This window comes from Leucopleurus acutus (genome assembly GCF_964270905.1).
Source record: "Leucopleurus acutus genome assembly, chromosome: 7".
NCBI classification, from domain to species: domain Eukaryota; kingdom Metazoa; phylum Chordata; class Mammalia; order Artiodactyla; family Delphinidae; genus Leucopleurus; species Leucopleurus acutus.
The window spans coordinates 23,366,278-23,385,470 of NC_139150.1; the positions used below are offsets into that span (position 1 = coordinate 23,366,278).

Sequence of the window (19,193 nt, forward strand, 5' to 3'; positions counted from 1 at the left end):
GAGTTACCATATCTCAATGGCACTCACACTTCCCAGGAAGATGAGCTAAAATAAGGCCACGAGCGACTGCTGAGATCCAGTGTGACACATTACAGGGAGGATGTAACATGCAAGTTTACCTTGATCGTGAGCATACCTTAGGCTTACAGACAATTTTAAAGCCCTTGGTTAAGATGTAACCTAGTTCCAAAGTCTTAAATCTCTTTTAAAAATTCTTTTACAGAGTGTTCTACTGCTCTTTAGACATTTCCCTTTTCTGTAATGAAGATTACACAAAGGGTTTTGCAGGTGGTACACGGCCATCCTCTACTGTACTCTAAAAGGGGATATTTATAAAAATTGAAAGCTATGAAAGGAGTCAGATTATATGCTCTGTAAGCTTCAGTCACTTTGTTAGGTTTCTAAGATAAGAACTAGAAAAAGAACAGACTAGAGGTGGCGTCAACCCACGACACTGCAATTTGAGGACTATACTCACAGAAAGCCTCTTTCTTCCCCCATGCACGCACTGCCAAGTCCTCGAGATTCTGCCCCATACTTCCTTCCCGCCTGCCGCCTTCTTTCTGTTCTACTGCCACCACTCAATCTGAGACACTACTTCCTCTTCCCTAGATATCACGAGAGCTTCCTACATGGAAGCTTCCTACGTTGGACCTTCCCAGGTCCAATCTTGGCCTCTCCAACTCATCTCAAATCCTGCTGCTGGTCTGAGCTTCCTAAGAACCAGCTCTTTCCTGTCCTGTAGACTTACATGACACTCCATAATTTCAAATCTATTACCTCAGAGACTCCCTGTGAGGCACATGGCCTGGATGGCAGGGAACTGGGCCTCAGACCCACTGAACCAACTGTCCCCAGACACCCTTTCCCTGAATGACCCACAGATACATCAAACTCTGCAGCTGCAAAACTGAACCCATCTTCTCTCAAACCCCCCCCCCCCCCGTAGTCTTGGTATGAAGTAACACCAGCTCCACTACCTAGTCTTTCAAGCGAGAAGCCTCAGAGTCATACCTGATTTTTCCTTTTCTTCCTAATTACCCAGAGTCAAACAACTGCTGAGACTAATTCTATTTCAGATCCATCCCCATGCATCTCCTCACCACTATCTCTATCACTACTGCCTTAGACCAGGCCCTCTTCGGCACAATTACCTGTGTTCCATTTTTAACTGCTACTTCTGTCTTTTCATCGCCAGTGGGCCAAAGACAGCTGAGGCCCCGTTTTGCATGGCCAGAGGAGCAAAGAATGGTCTTGACATTAAAAAAAAAAAAAAAAAAAAAAGTTAAAAAAAAAGGAAGGAGGGAAAGAACTTAAGAAAGAGAAAAGGAAAGAAAGAATTTAAGAGAAAAGGAAAAAAAAAGATATGCAACAGAGACCATACGTGGTCCACAAAGTCTAAAATATTTATGATCTGGCCCTTTACAGAAAAAGTCAGCTGATCCCTGCTAGCCTAGGCTCCACCCTGCCCACAGAGCTACCTTACTTACAAACCTTGGCTCCTGTGTCTGCAGAGGGTAAACACCAAACTCCTTAGCTTGGCATGTGATCACCTTTGGCATTTATCTGCAATCTTCCTTTCTTGTCTTGTCTTGCGGCCCCTCTCATTCCACATACACTCCGGCCATAACAAAGTTCTCACTATTCCCAAGACATCCCCCCATGACTCATCCCTGTGCCTGCTGTCCCTCTGCCTAGACTGCCTTTTGTCCCTCCTCCACTGGCAGACCCTAGAGTCCCATGTCACACCTCTGCTCATCATGGCCGTTGAGTCCCTACCTCTTTCTGAAGAACTACAAGTTCCCCAACTGTGTTAAAAAGATCCAAACTATCTTTCCAATCACATATTTCATTGCTTCCTTTCCCTCTAGAGCAACCAAAAAACACCATCTCACACCTAACATTTCCTGCTTTTAAGATTCCCTTCTCTTGAAAAGTCCTTCTTTTGAGTTTCTTTATATTCAAATATGACTCATCCATCGATGCCCAGGTCAACAGCGCCCTCTTCCATGAGCTTTCTTTGATCGTCCCATCTCTAAGTCATCCCTCTCTTCTCAAGATTCGCTGAACACTTCTTCTAAACCTCTCTGAAGGCACTTAACACTTTCCACGCAGTAATATAATTATCTGTGGGAATGTTTTATTAGCTCCATAGATTCTTAGGATCCTTGAAGGCTAGTTTTTTGCCTGACATCTTTCTATGATTCCCCCTCCCTCCCAACACCTACCTTAGAACCTTTTGTAGAAAAGGTGCCTGCTATACATACCTGTGAAACAGTTGCTACTAACTGAAAAGTCTAACTTGTTGTTTTAATCTAGTCACAAATACTTTATATAATTTGACACCAATGAAAAGGTACACACAGTGATTAATGTTTGTACTGGTTAAAAAAAATAGCCAACAGTATTATTCCATCTGCTTGTGTAATAAGATATAATCTGATCACGGTTAACACTTAACTAAAAAGATTTGAAGGAAAATCCAATGCTCGATTTTTCATTGTGTCTGTTTTGAAAGTTTCACTTTCTCAGCACAAAGATGTTGAGTTTCCTTAAGTGACACAATGGGAGGCCAACCAATATTTGTCATAGAGGTACATGAGATCACACAATGACGGTGATATCAAGAGAAATATCTGTTTCTGTTATTTCCTGATTTTCCACAAAATGTGTTAGCAAACAAATAGAATAGGTATTTAAAATTTTGCATGGGCTCCAAAAGCCCGTTCTTTAAATATTACATTTATATTAAAAAGCACAATTTGGGGTTAAAATCTTATGTCCTATCACTATTAACACACTCATGGGACATATTTATAAATAAGAAAGGTAATAATGATTGTCAGTTATAGATACAACACCGCAAACATCCAGTAATATATGAACCAAATGATACATTGAGCTGCCATCAATACAGAGTATGGAATAAAATATTTCTATTTTTATGTCCATATCTGATAGGATACAAATTATGAACATAGGAATCTTTAGGGATGTCCCTCTCTCACTCTGCCCACCAATGAGAAGGCTGTCATTTTTGGTCCAATTTTCCCTTTTCTGCCATTATAATCCCCAACCTCATCTGGTCCTTGCCTGTTCCTAGAATCAGAGACTGGATTGAAAGGAGGGATGACGAGAAGGTCTTTGCTAGAACGGTTAAGTAGATCCATACAATAAAGAGTTGAGAAAGAAGGAGCTGGATGGAAGAGACAGTGAAAGCTGTGTGGGAGAAAGACAGGGAAGGAACATTCTGTGGCCGTGAATGATGCTTTGGAGAATTTTATGTGGATGGAAGTAAAGGGAACATAAGTGCTTCTGGGTGGAGATGTGAATTGGATCCCTTTTAATATCCTTCAGGAAATATAGGTAAAGAACAGAGTTTCTTTTTAGTGGGTTTTCTTTTTTTTGTCTGTGATTTTAAGCTGTATTTTGTTAAGTGTGACATGGCTCTGGAACTGAACCACAAGTGACATGGATTCATTAGGGTTACAGATTAATAGTTATATTTATATGTTATACACTGTTCTTTCAGTATTTCTAGAATCTGAGAGCAGAACACTTTAAGACATTTTTATAATAAAAGAAACCGAGATATGTTATGCCATAAAAGACAACATCCATATGTATTTTTTCCCCAGATAAGATGTTGGGCTTCAAAGGAACCACATATTTTTAGCAGGTTTCTTCAGGTTTGGTCTCACATACCTTGTCTGCCTTCACTCTCTTCTCTAGTAAGGGGGAGCCAGGCAAACACTTCGAGAAGCTCTGGTTCACACAAAGGCAATATTTTTGTTTGTTTGTTTGTTTCCAGATTTATTGAGATATTGTTGACATATAACATATGTAAGTTTAAGATGTACAATGTGATGATTCAATATACATATATACTGCAAAATGATTACCAAAATAAGGTTAGTTAACCCCTTCACCCCCTCACATAATTGCCATTTTTAGGGCTGATAACTTTAAACTTCTACTCTCTTAAGACAATACTTAAACTTTATGGATACATATATGAGAATGTTATTAGACATTCAGAAAACCACACAGGAAGTGTGAACATTTATCTTAAATGTGTTGTTTATGAATAAGTATTTCTATTTTGCTCCAGTTCTCAGCCAATAATATCCCAAATGTGAACGAGGGTGGATATGAACCAGCAGGAAAATAAGACTTACATTTTAAATTCAACATTTTGTTTACGAGGCATGCACACAATTTTTAAAACTCTGCTGCTTTTTACTCCTGCCAAGTAGCGTATACCAAAGACCTCTCCTCTCCCTTACATCATGCCCTCATCTCTAACCACAAAGAACACTCTGGAATCTGCCCTTCTCTTTCCTCAAGGCTCCCCATGCCACAGGTACACAGTGATGAGGATCGTTAAGGGCTTGTTATCTAAGCTCATCTTACTGAAAAAAAATGAGGAGGGTGGTACTGCTCAGGGGAGGAAACTTTCTGGGGAGTCCTTGAAAGAGATTTTGAAAGAGTCCCATGAACAAAAAGAAAAGTATTTGAGGAAGGACCAGGAGACAGAGAAAAAAGAAAGAAGACAGTCCAATGGACATTGCAATGATGGGATGACTGAAATTTGGAAGTACGTCTTTATAAAATGATATATTTAATTATCGCACCTGACACAAGTAAGGAGAGGGGGGCACCAACTGGCATGATTCCATTTCAGGATCGAGACAAGTGCACACAAGAGAGGACTCTGCGCTCTGTAAGGACAGTCACTTCCTTTGACTCACTGTGACCAGTGGGCAGAAGAATAAGGCTGAGGGTCCACGTGTAAAGTATAAAAAGACACGCCCCACTGTCATCAGTCAGTAAGATGGGAGGTGTCGGGGGAAGGAGAAAGATAGTAACTCTGAATTCCTATTCAAGTCACATCCCAATTTGGGGCCTCATTTTTCCCATTTGTACAATGAAGGGTATTTTTTTTTTTAATTGAAGTATAGTTGATTTACAATGTTGTGTTAGTTTCGGGTGAACAGCAAAGTGATTCAGTTATACAAATACATATATATACATATATACACATATATGTGTGTGTGTGTGTATAAATATATATATATATATATGGTATCCAGCTTTGATATTCCATGGTGCCATGAACAGCCTGTGTGGCTTGTGAGTCAGTGATATGTCAAGTACTAGACGAGGGTGACTGACAGCCAGACCAGGACCACCACCCAGTGGTGAGATCACCCCAATATAATGATCGTCAAGTAGCTGGCATTACACATGGAATGTGGAAGAGAAACAATACACATGCTTGGCTTATTGAATGAACATACACATGTACAGTCTTACCCCTCTGAGTATATGATTATACATATACATGTATGTTCACTCCTTCTCTTGAGGTTGGAGATATAAAATTGGCATTGTGATGTCAATAACAATGAAAATGAGGACATTCATTCAGAGTGGACCCTCCCTCTCATCCCAGAGGGCAATCTCTAACTTCAAAAACCAGTAATCAAACATTTCTTCGAATCAACTGTTTTCCCAAGACACTGTGGTTTCAACAAAAATAAGTCAGCAAGGGCATGATGCTGAAGGACAACAAAGGCCAAAGCCGATTCTCATATCGATTTTGCTTCAGTCTTTTTGGTCAAGAAGGGCAGTGTTCAGCCTGAAAAGTGCCAGAAAGAAACTGCTAAGAGGTCATTGAAACCCAGATGAGTAGAGAAGATTGGAAAATGATAAAGCACCCAGGGATACAAATGCTGTCAGTGCTTTCGGCCCTGGGCCCCAGTTCCCGTATCAATGAATTTGTCTCAAGGATTTTATATACCAGGAAAGGCGCTGGAGGCAGTGACTCAAAGTTCTGATTTTCAAACATGAGAAGGAAGGAATTCCATAAACTACATAGAAACAGCTTGACATCAGGGCTGGCTGAATTCTAGAGTTAATTTTCAAAGAGCAGAAGCTAGGCACATGAATCTCATTTTCTTTTTTCTTCAAGGTCTCTAGGCAGATTAGGCAAATGCCAGAGATACAGCATATCTGGATCATCAGAAAGTCCCTATGTCCTTAAGCTGTCAAGGCAGAAACACGTGCCTTGAATATCAGGACGATTGCCAGAACTTGTCACTGGTTGAAGGGCCATGCCCCATAGGTGCCGCGTGAGGATTCCCAAGGGCCAGGAGATCCCTAACGGCGAGCTGCAGGCCTCTGACTTTGGTTCCAACTGTTCAACGTCTTTATCAGGGAAATGATGATAAATAATGCAAGTGTGCTTTTCAGATCTGAGACGATAATTAACTGAGAGGAAAAGTTAGTGCCTTCGGAGCCACAATCGCAAGCTGTAAAAACCCGGACAACAGAGAAGACAGTTTTCTCCTTTCAGAACTGTTAAACCCTTTATTCAAATGAAATCTAATGCAGAAATACAATATGGAAACACAAGCGCCGGGGAGCTGCTGTGCTTGAAATGGGAGAGAACACCGGGGACCTGACTGCCAAGTCCCCTCACCTCAAGCCCTCCCCACCTTCCGGAGGCTCCTCAGTGACCCCAGGCCCCCTGACACTCCCGAGGGACACTTTAACAAGAAGAAATTTAGTAGTCATATGAAATCTCCCAAGGCCGACAGATGCATAGCTCATCCTTACTTTTGCTTCTTGAGATTAGAAATAAAGGATTTTGTGGGTTCTTCTGCACGTGATAAGGTGAAGCGGTATGTGTGCAGTTGTGGGGAACAGACCGCTCGTCGCCACTGAAATGATTCTGGAGTGATGAGTCCACTGGACAAAGGAAAGGAGGCCCAGTGGTGGCGCATGTCACATACCTCTGAGGCTTTACCTCAGAGCCCGAAGCTGGAAGGCTATGATGGCAACCAAGTGAGTCACACGGTCTGTGGCATCAAGCCCCGCTCTGTGGGGTGACAGGCTCAGCCCAGAGTGCACACGCTCGGCAGCTCTGAGCCTCGCACTTCAGAGAAAAAGCGGGGAGCGTTCAGAGGGGGACACGCATGGCAGAGGGTGTCAAAGCAACCTTATCATCTCAGGACCAGCTGAAGAAACCGGGGCTGTGGGTGTTAAGGAGATGGCAAGTGAGGGCCTGGGAAAGACAGGACCTGACTGCCATTTTCAACTACTTACAGGGAAATCAGAACTTAGGTTTGTTCTGAGGGGCTCCAGAGGGCAGGATAAGGACCAATGGGTAGAAGATGAAGGCAGCAGACTAATGAGAGTTCCACCAGAGGAAGCACTTCCCAATTGTCAGAACCAATTATAGACAGGATGGGCCACCTGGAGGGAGACCCAGTCTCATGGTGGGTGACTGTGGTTTTTGAGGGCCTCTTTGCAGGGCTTCTATCCCCCGGATTCCATGTTTGAATGAGGGATTGGAATAGATGCTTCCTGAATCTGCAAAGCAATGATTCTAAATAAATTCCCATTTACACAGAATCTAAAACCTCCCAAACTCCAAACAATCGGATATTTGTCATAATACTGAGTAATGACCGGTGACATTTATTAAAATGGCCCTAAGATTGCACAAATTTCCAAAAGGACGTTCCTAAAGCAAGATGGATTATATCTAGGAGAAAGAATTCCATTAATGGTGAGCGCCATTGATTTGCATGCCATTCACGCTCTGAGTAGTCACTGTTAGCCATAACTGACAATTAGTCTGGATGTTCTACTTCAAAAACAGCCTGGGCAAAGCAGTTAACCACATCAAAGGCAATTCCTTTCAAGACTCTGCGTCTGTGTATTTCCACAGGAGATACATTTATGCAAATTAGTTCTTAACTAATAAACAAAAGTACACGTAAGCTTATTTTTTAGAAGATTTTGAGCACATAATACTTCTTAAAAAATGCCTTTGCTACTTGGATCTTTATATTTTTACAGTATCTCTGAAGACGAAGGATGCTAGCTTGTAACAGTATGTGTATTCTTAGGCACACAGCACTACAATCCCAGCAACAGAACACTCTTGAACTTTACATTGCTTGTCTACCAATCCTTTTCATATCTCTTAAAAATCAGTCCCCACACACTGCCTCTACCCCACCTCCATGAGCCGATCCATTAGTTGGGTCATACTGCATGTCCTGTGAGGTGCAGAAACATGTGGAAAGGGGCTGCAAAGCTGTTTACGCACAGCTATTGGGAACTACCAACACTAATAACAAGCAGGGAGGTATGTGACTTTTGAAGAATTATTATCCCCAGCTGGTCTCAGAAGTGCATTCTGGAGCATTTAAAAGAATCCACAGCTTAAGTCACTGCCAATGGTTCCTTTGTAGCATGACTGTAGGCTGCAAGTCTGGCTTATCCTTTAACTATCCGGGGATCTGCTGGCCTGGCCTGGGTTTGATCAGACACAATTTACAGTCCTCCCCGCTCCCCCCACCCCCCAACTCTAGAACCCCGTGAGTCTGTATGTAAAAGTAACATGATGCTAGGATGTTTACAGAGACACTCGGTAGATACTGAAATTTAGCCAGTGCGCGTGACAATTATGTCAATACTTGCTTGCCCTTTTATTTTATTTTATATTAAAATAAGGAGGGACTATTTGCTTCATAAAATATTCAGGTTGGCCTGTATAAAGGATTTCCTCTGACTCAACGGTCCACGATTATTTTGTCTTATAAAAGGTGTCCTTAGGTGACTTATTTTAAACATAAATTTACCTAGATTATGTAAAGCATAATCTGATGTTCAGATTCAAGTTCACCTACATTGTCACGAACTGTACAACCTTGGCAGTTCATTTTTCCATTCAACCCCGGCCCTCAGTGCAATTCTGTGAAGAGCAAAAAGATCAGTATAGAGATTTATTGTTCACGGCTGTCCAGTTCTGATTTCCGAGGCACGTTCGCATTGAACAGAGGAAAGCAGAGCTCTCTATATGCTTTACACTCACAAGTGTATTATTTTCTAAAATCCACAATTGTGAGAAACATTAGCAAGAAACATATATTCTTTAAGTTGCTCCTTTTATTTCCCAAACATACCATAGTAGTTAAATAACTCCAGAAATGGGAAGACTTTGAGAATATATATGTTCACAATATACACACAGCTCGATTCCCAAAGGATTCCAGCAACATACTCATACGCTTTGAAAATACTTTCCCTCCAGCTTCCCGGCATAGCTCATTTGATCTCGTGCTATTCCAATATGGAAAATAAAATTCCCTGGAGGCAGAGTGCAAATGAACTTTAAGAATGAGGACAGCTATAAAGACCACAAACACAAGACAGACTCCTCTGAAGTGGGAAGAAAAATGCTTTCTGATTTTCTCAATACTCCCTCCCCTTTGGTCCTCAGACACCCAGCAGGGCCCAGTGCCTGCCCTGTGTGGCCACTCTACATCTGAAGCTGTGCTGAGGACAGGGTCCCCCCTATGTAAGGATATCTGGGCGGCCCTCATTATTAAAGCTCGGAGAAACGCAAGCCCCATGGTCAGTCCTGGCATCACAACCAAAGAGCTCCCCAGGACTTACCAGCTGCCCTGCTGGTTCCGTCCTGCCCAGGTGACGGTTGTGCTGTTCGTGAACAGAGGATTGGCAGGTCGGGGAGCTGGGAGGAAATGTAATTTACTGCATCTGGTAGCAGAGAACAGGGAATACAATTAGGCACAGTGTTGGGAGGCCCAATGGGTTCACTGCCGAGACAGCAGCTTGTTTGCCCTACATAATGGACCACAGAGGCGGCCACTGCAAGAGAGGATCAGGGTAAACAAAGACCAGCATTTGCCCAGTGACTGGTATTCAGTAGAGTAGCTGAGGTAGGAGAGATCCTGGCCAGAGAGCTCAAGCCCCAGGACAGCTCTATGTATTAAAAGATTCATCAGAAAGCTCTAGATTCTAAGAGTACAATGAGTTCGGGGGGGGGGGGGAAAGAGAGACAAAGAGATGGACTAGTGAGAGCCATTATAAATTTGGTGGAATTGGCCAAATGTGGGACCTCAAACTAGAAACGTGCCTTAAGCAGAACTGGAAAATAGATTTGGGGCTCTTTCCTTAAACTGGAAATATAGCTTTGTGTGCCTGATTCATGCAGAAGACTAATTTTGTAGGCATTTAAAAAAAATTCCAGAATTTATCCCACAATTTCAGTACTTCTGGCTGGTGTTTCAGCTAGAAAATCCTGAGATTTCAAATAATAGCACCCAGTGAACTCACCATGAGCTCAGTTGCAAGAAATGAGGCCGTGCAACAGAGGGAGACCAGCTCTGCTTGGGAAAATACCTTGAAAGCCCACTTAGGGAGATGGAGGACACAGAAGTCAACAGGCATGCCAAAGTATTAGAGGAGAGGAGGAAACCACTGATGTGAAACAAGAAGAATCTGTGTATCCCCCAAAGAGAAGTGGGAAAGCGAAGGAACATTCTAGAAAGCTGGGCTCTAGGTGATGTGATTCCTTCCTTGTGTCATGGCCACATCCCAAAATCCTGGAATGTCAATCACTCGTCAATGATCACATGTATCTGCTTACCGCATACTTCCACTGAATGGCCCATAGTCACCTCACGCTCAACATGTCCAAAATGAAACTCTCATCTCCGCTCATCTGCTCCTTCTCCTGTACAATGTACCTCAGCTCACTGGCACCATAATTCACCCAGGATCCTGGGTGGTGTCCTTAACTTCCCCTCCCAGTGGCCAGTTAGTCCCTAGCCTCTACCCACTTCCCACATCTGTCCCATCCTGTGTATCCCCATCGATACCGCCTTAGTTCTGGCAGGTTTCTTTTTTCTCTTTTAAATTTCATGCAGAAGAGGACTGCAAACAGACACCAGATTAGGATGAGTTCAGTTATATGCCGATTAGACCACCGCTGACTCACGTGTGTCTGAATAACCCAGAATATACTGACATTGGACCATCATGTTCTGTGGGAGTGGATGGGGTGGAGTTTCTCTAAGAGAATGGGTTTGTCTATCAACCTTTTGGGGAGACGGAACAGGAAGTCAGGAGTCAGCAGGCAGGCAGGCCCTGGGTTGGAGTGAGGCTCTGGTTACTGTCTCTCCCTGGGGCCTCATGTGTGCTGGAGTTGGGCCCTGGGTCGGGCAGACATGGTTGAAGGTCCTTCACTGCAAGGAAGGAAGATGGCCCTTTGAGATGATGGTGGGCTGGGAGATGGCCATGAAGCAGCCTGTAGGGACCCTCTGAAAGGGGCCTGGATTGGAGCTAGAGCCTCTGAGTGTGGCCACATGTCCAAAGTTGCCCATTATTCTCCATGTTGAGCTGCCCTGCCAGCATTCCTCAAGTTAGGTTGCAGCCTCTGCTCTCACTCTGGGGAGCTGTGGGAAGGGTCTGGGCCCCAAGGTAGCACAAGGCAGGACCAGAGATAGCAGCAGCTGAGGGTAAGTGGGGCTTGAGCGGGTAGAGGGAGATTGCTAACAGTGGCCCATGGGAAGGAGGGAGCAGCAATGTGGGGTTAGAGAGACAGTTTAGGGGACAAGAGATGACCAGAGCAAATGTGCAGAACTTCTGAGCTTCCCTGAGGATTTCCAGAAATCCGTGGAATGGCAATCACAGTAAATCTGACTTCCTGCATTCAAATGAGATGGAGACTCAAGCCGTTAAGACCAGGTAAGACTCTGTGGACTGGTCACACGTGTCTGGTACATCCTATGCTACATATAGAATTTCCAGGACATCTTTGCATTCTGAAAGTTTTAGCAGCTAGAAATAAAAGCCACTCACAGGTGGGGAATTCTGCATGTGATTCCTATTGCTTATGTTTCAGGCTCCCCGAGAGGCTGCTCTCTGCCAGATGTGAGTGGGTGATGGAGTTACCTTTGCCCAGTGGTCACTGGCTACAGGCTTGAGGGCAGTAGCTCTTGTGGGGCTGGGGAGCCATGGCTTCTAAGAGATAAGGGGGTGGCGAGGAGTGGGGCATGAGGAAAAGGACAGGGCAGCCCCTCAATATATCATTAAGTAGTAAACCCTAAGGTTCTGCAGCAGGGAGGGTGTCTGATAGACCAACACCAGGAATAAGAAACAGGGCCTCCGAAGCTTCCACAGGGAGGTGTCTTCATGTGGCCTCAGTCAGTAAACTGCCCTCTTCCTGCCAAAGTCAGGCTGGTCTATCATGCTCCTTCCCACCACCGAGAAGGCAGAGAACAGTCACTTACGGAGCAGAGATGTAACATGAGTGCTTCTCATTAGTTCTGGCACTGCTGAAATCTTTATGAAGAACGTAGATAGCTAAAGCTAGAGGAACAAAACTGATGAAAACTCTCCTGAAATCGTGACTTCTGGGCAACTGAAGACACACTGAGCTGTCCCAACAATTGGTATGAAGGTGTTTTTTGGTTTTTTGGGGTTTTTTTTGACCACACCCTGTGGCACATGGGATCTTAGTTCCCCAACCAGGGACCGAATCCGTGCCCCCTGCAAAGGAATTGCAGAGTCTTAATCACTGGACTGCCAGGGAAGTCCCTGGTATGAGGGTTTTGATGTGGGAAAGGTCCCAGGCCACCCCAGACTGGGATGAGATGGAAATCTACAAAGATCAGTCTCAAACAGCAAGGATGAGATGGGCCCAGGACAGACATTTTCCTTTGCCAGTTCTGGCCAAGGGTTTCACACCAGCTCCTCGGTGGGTAAAGAACAGAGGTAGCTCTAGGTACATACCACATGCAATTTATCCTTACACAAAACACCGTGCCTATTTAGGGCAGTAAAAACAACCCACCCAATCGATGAGGATTCTGCCATGTAACAAGTGTGTGTGTGGGGTGGAGAGGAAGTGAGGGGGGATCAGCATGTATGTTGCCAAGACATTCTACTCCAGGTTGGAATACGTTGCTCTTGATTGCCAAGGCTACCATGTAGTCAAAAACCATTGGTGATCCAGCAGTCCGATACCTTTGTTTTCTCTGAAAAGCACAGGGAGACATGCACAGGGTACCTGAACAGTGGTCGTTACACATGCACACGCCAGCTGCCGGCTCCTTGCCAACTCATTAAACTGGAGACGCTTCTGCTGATTATCTGCAGCATCTTGTACAGTTATGTAATTTCAGTTGGGCCTGGATTCTGTAATCATCGTGCTTCGGAAGTTGGGTATTTGTCCTAAGCATCATTATTCTACAATCATTTTTTTGTTAGGTCTTAGTAACAACAATTGGTTGATTCTAAGAGGGTCTTGGCACTTTGAAATCAAAGAAAGAGAAAAGATTTAGACATCCCAAAGTCCCTCAACTGGATGTGCTTCATGATGAGTTTCTACCCTCAGATCACAGAGTGGCCTATAAACACTGACTGCATTCTTGGAAGGACGTGCTCCCTCCTTCAAACTTTTCTTTGCCAGCAGATGTGGTGTAATGGAAAGGTCTCCCCAGACTTAGTTATAACCAGACACGGTAGGAATCATCATCCAGGGCGACAAGGCCATGGAAACTTTTCCCTGGCCACTTCTTGGGATCCCTGAGACTTCTGCATCCTTTTAAGCCTGAGCTCACCCATCCTGTCAAAAAGTGATGAAGGATGGAATCATGAAGGTGATTTTTCTCTGTAGGTTCCCTTCTCAGTCTCAATCGTGTTTCTTACCATCTTTATGAACTACTTAGGTGAACAGATGAAAATAGTGGGAAGTACACAGTACAGGCGAAAATGAGAGAAGTTCAGGGTGAAAGCGAAAAAGAGAGCAGTGAGAGTTTATAACATGGCTTCACGGATGCTTGTTAACAAGTCATAGACTACATGTGTCTCCATGGCCCACACAGCTTTCCCTGGGACATGACATGCAGGCTCCATCCTTTCCCTAATTAGAGAGAGAAGTCTAGGAAAGGCCCTGGTTTGAGAAAAAAAGAAGTGAAAGCATAAAAAGTTGATGTGGGGCTTCCCTGGTGGCGCAGTGGTTGGGAGCTGCCTGCCGATGCAGGGGACGTGGGTTCGTGCCTCGGTCTGGGAGGATCCCACATGCCGCGGAGCGGCTGGGCCCATGAGCCATGGCCGCTGAGCCTGCGCGTCCGGAGCCTGTGCTCCACAACGGGAGAGGCCACGACAGTGAGAGGCCCGCGTACCGCAAAAAAAAAAAAAAGTTAATGTGGACGCTTCCGATATGTGGGTATCTGTGGGTCGATGTCTGATACTGTGTTACTGCTGATAACGTACACGGCCTCTGGGCAGCCATAGCACGAGGGAAGCCCGCTATCCTTCCCATGCTGCCACCCTCAACTCCCCAAAGTAGGCAAGGCCACCTCTTCAGTCCATGCTCCACCCCCAAAGCACAGAACAGATGTCCTGATTTGGCCACACCCTAGAAAAGGTTCCAGAACTATCGAAAGTCCTCCTCCTGGAGTCCCTGCTTGCTCGACCCTGACTTGCCTCTGAGCATATGCGCTGGACACATGAATTTAATTTAATACCTTCCCAAAGATCACCCAAGGAACCAAAATCCAGATCCCCTGCCTTTTACTTGCTGGAGGGTGGCGGGGAGAACCCAGACAAACCAGTTTTTTTGTTTGTTTTCTTTTTTGCTGAAGTTACAATTATCGTGATTGCAAGGATCTCTGCTAATCCAGAAAAATGCATTCTCCATCTCTGCATTTTAAAATCTTTAACCATATATTTCCAAAAGACATTGGGAAAACACTGATGTCAACACTTATTCTGGCTCCTGGTCATCTTCCTAATTTAGAGGTTGACCTCGTAAGAATCAGGTGAGCAGATGGTATCTGATCTTCTGACAAGTCCCGGCATTTTAAGACAGGTCTAGCTGAGGGCCAGAGGGAAAGAGGGAATCAAGTGGTTTTCATGAGTTTGTAGCTAACAGAAGAGCAAGGTGAAGGCTGAGAAGCACACAATCCCAAGTTCATCACATGGCCCCAGTGAAGGAGAGCGGAGGGGAGGGGACGGGAGGGGAGAGCAGAAGAAGACCCACTCCTGCCAGGGTGGGGTTCAGGAAGCCGGGGCCCTGCTCCCACCCTTCACGTGCTCCTGGCCAACCATGCCTCACAGGGAGGGAGGTTCTGCCCAGCCCTGTTTCCCTGGAAGGCTGGAGAAACTGCAGTTTTCTGATTCAAAGTAAAACCAGAGGCCTTAGGAAGGTTTCCTAAACATCAGACGATGGGCTCCTGCCGCATACTGTAACCTGGAGACCTAACCACCAGCACCAGTGGCCTCATCCCTACCAGGGAACTGGTCCTGAGGCTGGCACTCTTGGCGGAACATATTTCAAGAGAGATCAAAGCAGTGAACCTTGGGGACCAAGTGGGAAGGAGAAGAGCCAGGCCAACTGTGTAAGCCTGGAAAGAGTTGGTCAAGAAGCAGTCCTTAAAGAGGAGAGGCAGAGGAGACGGGGGGCGTGGCCCTCCTGAGCACCCGCAAACAGCGCTTCCCTTCTTTCTGATGCCCTTACAAACCAACACATCGCGTCTCCTGGTGAGCCTGTGTTAACGAAACCCACTAAGCTGATGGATGAAAATATTCAGGTACAGATGGGGAGAGAGCGCTTACACTTACCTCCATCCGTACTGGAGAAGCTCTGTGGAAACAAAAGCAGGGCAGAGCGTCACTACACACGTGGGGAGATGACCCCTCACTCATTTAACCCATCTTTCTCCCCCAGAACTTGACTGTGGTGGGCAAACCCCATGCTTTCTTTCCTTCTGGGAAATTTGTTTGGGATCCTGAAATTTAAGGGAAAGGTTTACCCTTCCCACCTCACACCGAATTTCTCCTACAAGAGATATATTTCAATTATTCAGCAAATACCCTGGGTTGTGTTGGAGAAGTGACATCAGAAAATCCCGCCTTAAAATGAATGTGATTAGACTGCTTTCCTATCAACTGTTGGGTACCTGGGGAAACACGTGTTATAAAATGGAGGGAGGGTCCTGAGTTATTCACAGCCTGCTGGCTTTATGGATCCTCCCTTTGCTACACAGTACCGTCTGTTTTCACAGACAGTCATATCTCATTTTACTGGGCCTCAATATTGCATTTTTTACAAACTGAAGGTTTTTGACAACCCCCAGTTAAGCAGATCTGTCAGCACCATTGTTCCAACAGCATTATTTGTAATTAAGGCATGCACATTTTTTTTTACACATAATGCTATTGCTTACTTAATAGACTACAGTATAGTATAAACATAATTTTTATATGCACTGGGAAACCAAAAAATTCATGACATGCACTTTATTGCAATATTTGATTAATTTCAGTGGTCTGGAACCAAACCTGCAATACCTCCGAGGCATGCCTGTACGGTAAAATTTCATGTTTCACTGACGCTTTGTTTTTGGAGTTCGTGCCCATTTGATATGGTTTTGCCTTTGGCCTTTTTATAAAGGAAAGACTTCAAGCCAGGGAGTCTGTTTAATCTGCTTCATAAGAATTGGTTTTAGAATTCTAGGGTCTAATGGGAGATGACTTTTCAGGCATTAGGCATATAAAGGGTTTGGACCATAGGGAGATGGGGTTAATTTCATGACTCTTCTCTGTGCTTCTGGTGGGCCAGGTGGACCCACCCCTGAAGACAGGCCACTCTCAGCTTCAGAGATGGTACCGGTCCTCACGCATCTGCCCCTCAGAGTGTGTGGCTTAGTCTTCTCATCAGTACCAACCGGCCTTTTCTCCAATTGGCACCATTCTACGAGCGCTTACTTCCTCAGGGATATAACTGAGAAATCACATTTGTTTCCTTCACCTTCTGAAAGTCCTTGAAGGATTTTTCTGTCTCCTTTAGTTTCTCTAGGATGATTTGCTCTTTGGCAGATATCTGGGACTCTTCACTTTCCAGTGCTTGTATTTCCTGTTCCAGCCTGGAAAACACACAAACAGAGGACAGGTTACTCTACTGTCCTGCCACCCCTGGACCAGAGAGCAGCTTCTTCCTGCTGGGTGACTTCCTGGCGGTCTGCATTTTACATGATGCTGTGGTACCCGGCCAAGGCTTTACCTCACAGAGCATCCTGTGTTTCTAGCTTTGCCACTAAGCAGACACTGATCAAAGGAAACCAACCCAGAGGTGCTGCCCCCAGGTCACTGCCGCCACTTTGCAGTTTGCTTTGGTGCCTCCCCTTCTCTTCATGTGTACATTCTTAACTTGGAGGTAGATGGCTTTACATAGCATAGGACACACTCTCTGCCCGAGAATCTCAGAATAACTGCTCTTCTGTCAGCTTGGCCAAGGGTGGAGAGCCAGTCTTGCTCAAAGGGAATATGTTGCCGAGAAATGGCTGATGGCCAGTACCCTTGGGAACCTGCTGTCACCTTCCTCAGTGGCCTAACCTCTACTACCAAGAAGACAGGAGATGGAAGGGACTGATATGACTGCCCCACTCTTCTGAAACTTTCCTCCGTTTTTACAACCCACTTATCTATTTCCTGGAAAGGAAATTTCAGCACAGCCAGGAGACTCTGGGAATATTCCAGAACAGCAGCTACAGTGATGACTTGGGGGAAGTCTTGGCAGCTCTATTCTTGCAATGAAATGATAGTAACAACCATTTAACTTTTCTTGAGCACTAAATCTGTGCCAAGAGCTGAGCTAAGAACTCATATGGATTATTATATTTCACCTTCCCAATGACCCTATGACCCTAGGAGCCAGGAATTCTCATTTTACAGATGAGATCATGAAGGCTTGGCTTGGTTAAGGAACTAGTTTACTGGTGCAGAGTCTTGAGGCTAGGGTTCAAGCCAGGAAGTGTAACTCTAGACCCTGTTCCTAACCGGTGCTAAACTCTAGCCACATGGGCTCTACAGTACTTCACATATGCCCTGCCTTGCTACACACTGAGTGTGCTGGTATACTAGGGTGGTGCTGGAATGCACCAATGTCTTTGGAGGTTATGAAGGGATGGATGTTCCCCTGCCTACAGGACTCCAGATTATTATGCTTCCAAATCATTTGCTCTGAATTTATTCATTCATTCATTCAGTTCTGCTTTTGGTCTCCTTCCCTCTGTTGGGCTGGAAGCTTTTCTGCAGAGTCTATGCCTGCCTCCCCCTGCTCCTCTTCCATCTTCTAATCTGCTGTTGGGAACTGGCTAGTGAGATCTTCTGAGGGGTAAGGAACACCAAGATACAGCCATGGGATTTTTGCACTGTATCCCTCAGAGGCCTTTTCTGTTTCCTTACTAGACATCAGAAAAATGACCTCTGGATGGATAAGACTTTGCAGCAATTACTTTGGGTTATGAAGACAAACACTACATGTAATGGTGTCCCCTCCAAATGAACACAGCTTCAGATATACTGATCATCTCCCTCACAGTAAAAGTGGCAGTCCTTCTGATGACAGCATCTAGCCTCCTAATACCTATAGAGCCTCCACTCTTACCAATAAGTCTACTTCATTTTATGCTTTAGACAGAGCTACTCCTTATTTGTCCATTTGTGCCCCATGATTCTCCCTCCTTCAAGAAACTCATTTCTAAACCCTAACCATTTTTGAAGTCTTAACGCAGATATCATCCACCCCATGAGGCTTTCAGATTCACCACCAGGAAATAATAAGACCAGAGGTCTTATCAAGTCTACTATATGTTAGTGCAATGGTTCTCAACCAAGGTGCTTTTGTCCCCCAGGGCATATGTGGCAATGTCTGGGGATATTGTGGCTATCCATCACTCAAGGAGAGTAGAGTTGGTGCTACTGGCATCTAGTGGGTAGCAATTGATAAACATCCTACAAAGCACAGGACACCCCCCACAATAAGGAATGATTTGCGCCCCCCGCAAATCAACATTGCCAAGGTTTGATAGTTCTAAACCCTGTGTTAGAGTATACACACATTGTTAATTTCCCCTACTAGAGTATAAATTCATCATGGTGAGGGCACAAATGCTCAATACAAGTATGTTGAATGAATGAAAAAGCTGAACCAAGTTGCAAAAAAGTCATAGCTCAGCCAAGATGAGATCTTCAGGATTTCTGAGACCCAGGTAATTCTTCAGCAAGCTTTGACTTGAGAGGCTGTGTGTGGGCTGAAACGCAAACAGAATCTAGAGGAGAGGGGCCAAGCAACACCAATATATAAACAAAGAGATATCAACCTTGGCTGTTCCAAATGTTCAGCAAACCTTTTATACACATCTGTGTAAATTACTTTGGGAGGAATCAAGGAAAGGAATATGAGGCCGGAATAGGGACAACTCAAATGATCTATAAATGGAACTAATTCACTGGGTAGAGGAGCTGTGGGCTAGAGGGTTCCTGGAGAGACTGGATGATAGCACTGGCCAGGTGAATTCTGA

The 19,193-nt window shown here is 44.7% G+C and overlaps 1 protein-coding gene across 6 annotated transcripts in view; it reads right to left on the bottom strand.

Moving 5' to 3' along the window:
* Window positions 1-19,193, bottom strand: part of PALM2AKAP2 (PALM2 and AKAP2 fusion) — a 355,342-nt gene that overhangs the window by 203,059 nt on the left and 133,090 nt on the right. For 3 of the 6 annotated variants that reach the window (XM_082843082.1, XM_082843079.1, XM_082843081.1), the window contains exons 4-6: window positions 16,640-16,754; window positions 15,451-15,472; window positions 9,475-9,576 (exon numbers count right to left, since the gene is read on the bottom strand). In XM_082843082.1, coding sequence (XP_082699208.1) covers window positions 9,475-9,576; window positions 15,451-15,472; window positions 16,640-16,754 — 239 coding nt within the window. The remainder of the gene's footprint in view (window positions 1-9,474; window positions 9,577-15,450; window positions 15,473-16,639; window positions 16,755-19,193) is intronic. The other 3 variants (XM_082843083.1, XM_082843080.1, XM_082843084.1) reach the window with 1 other exon arrangement.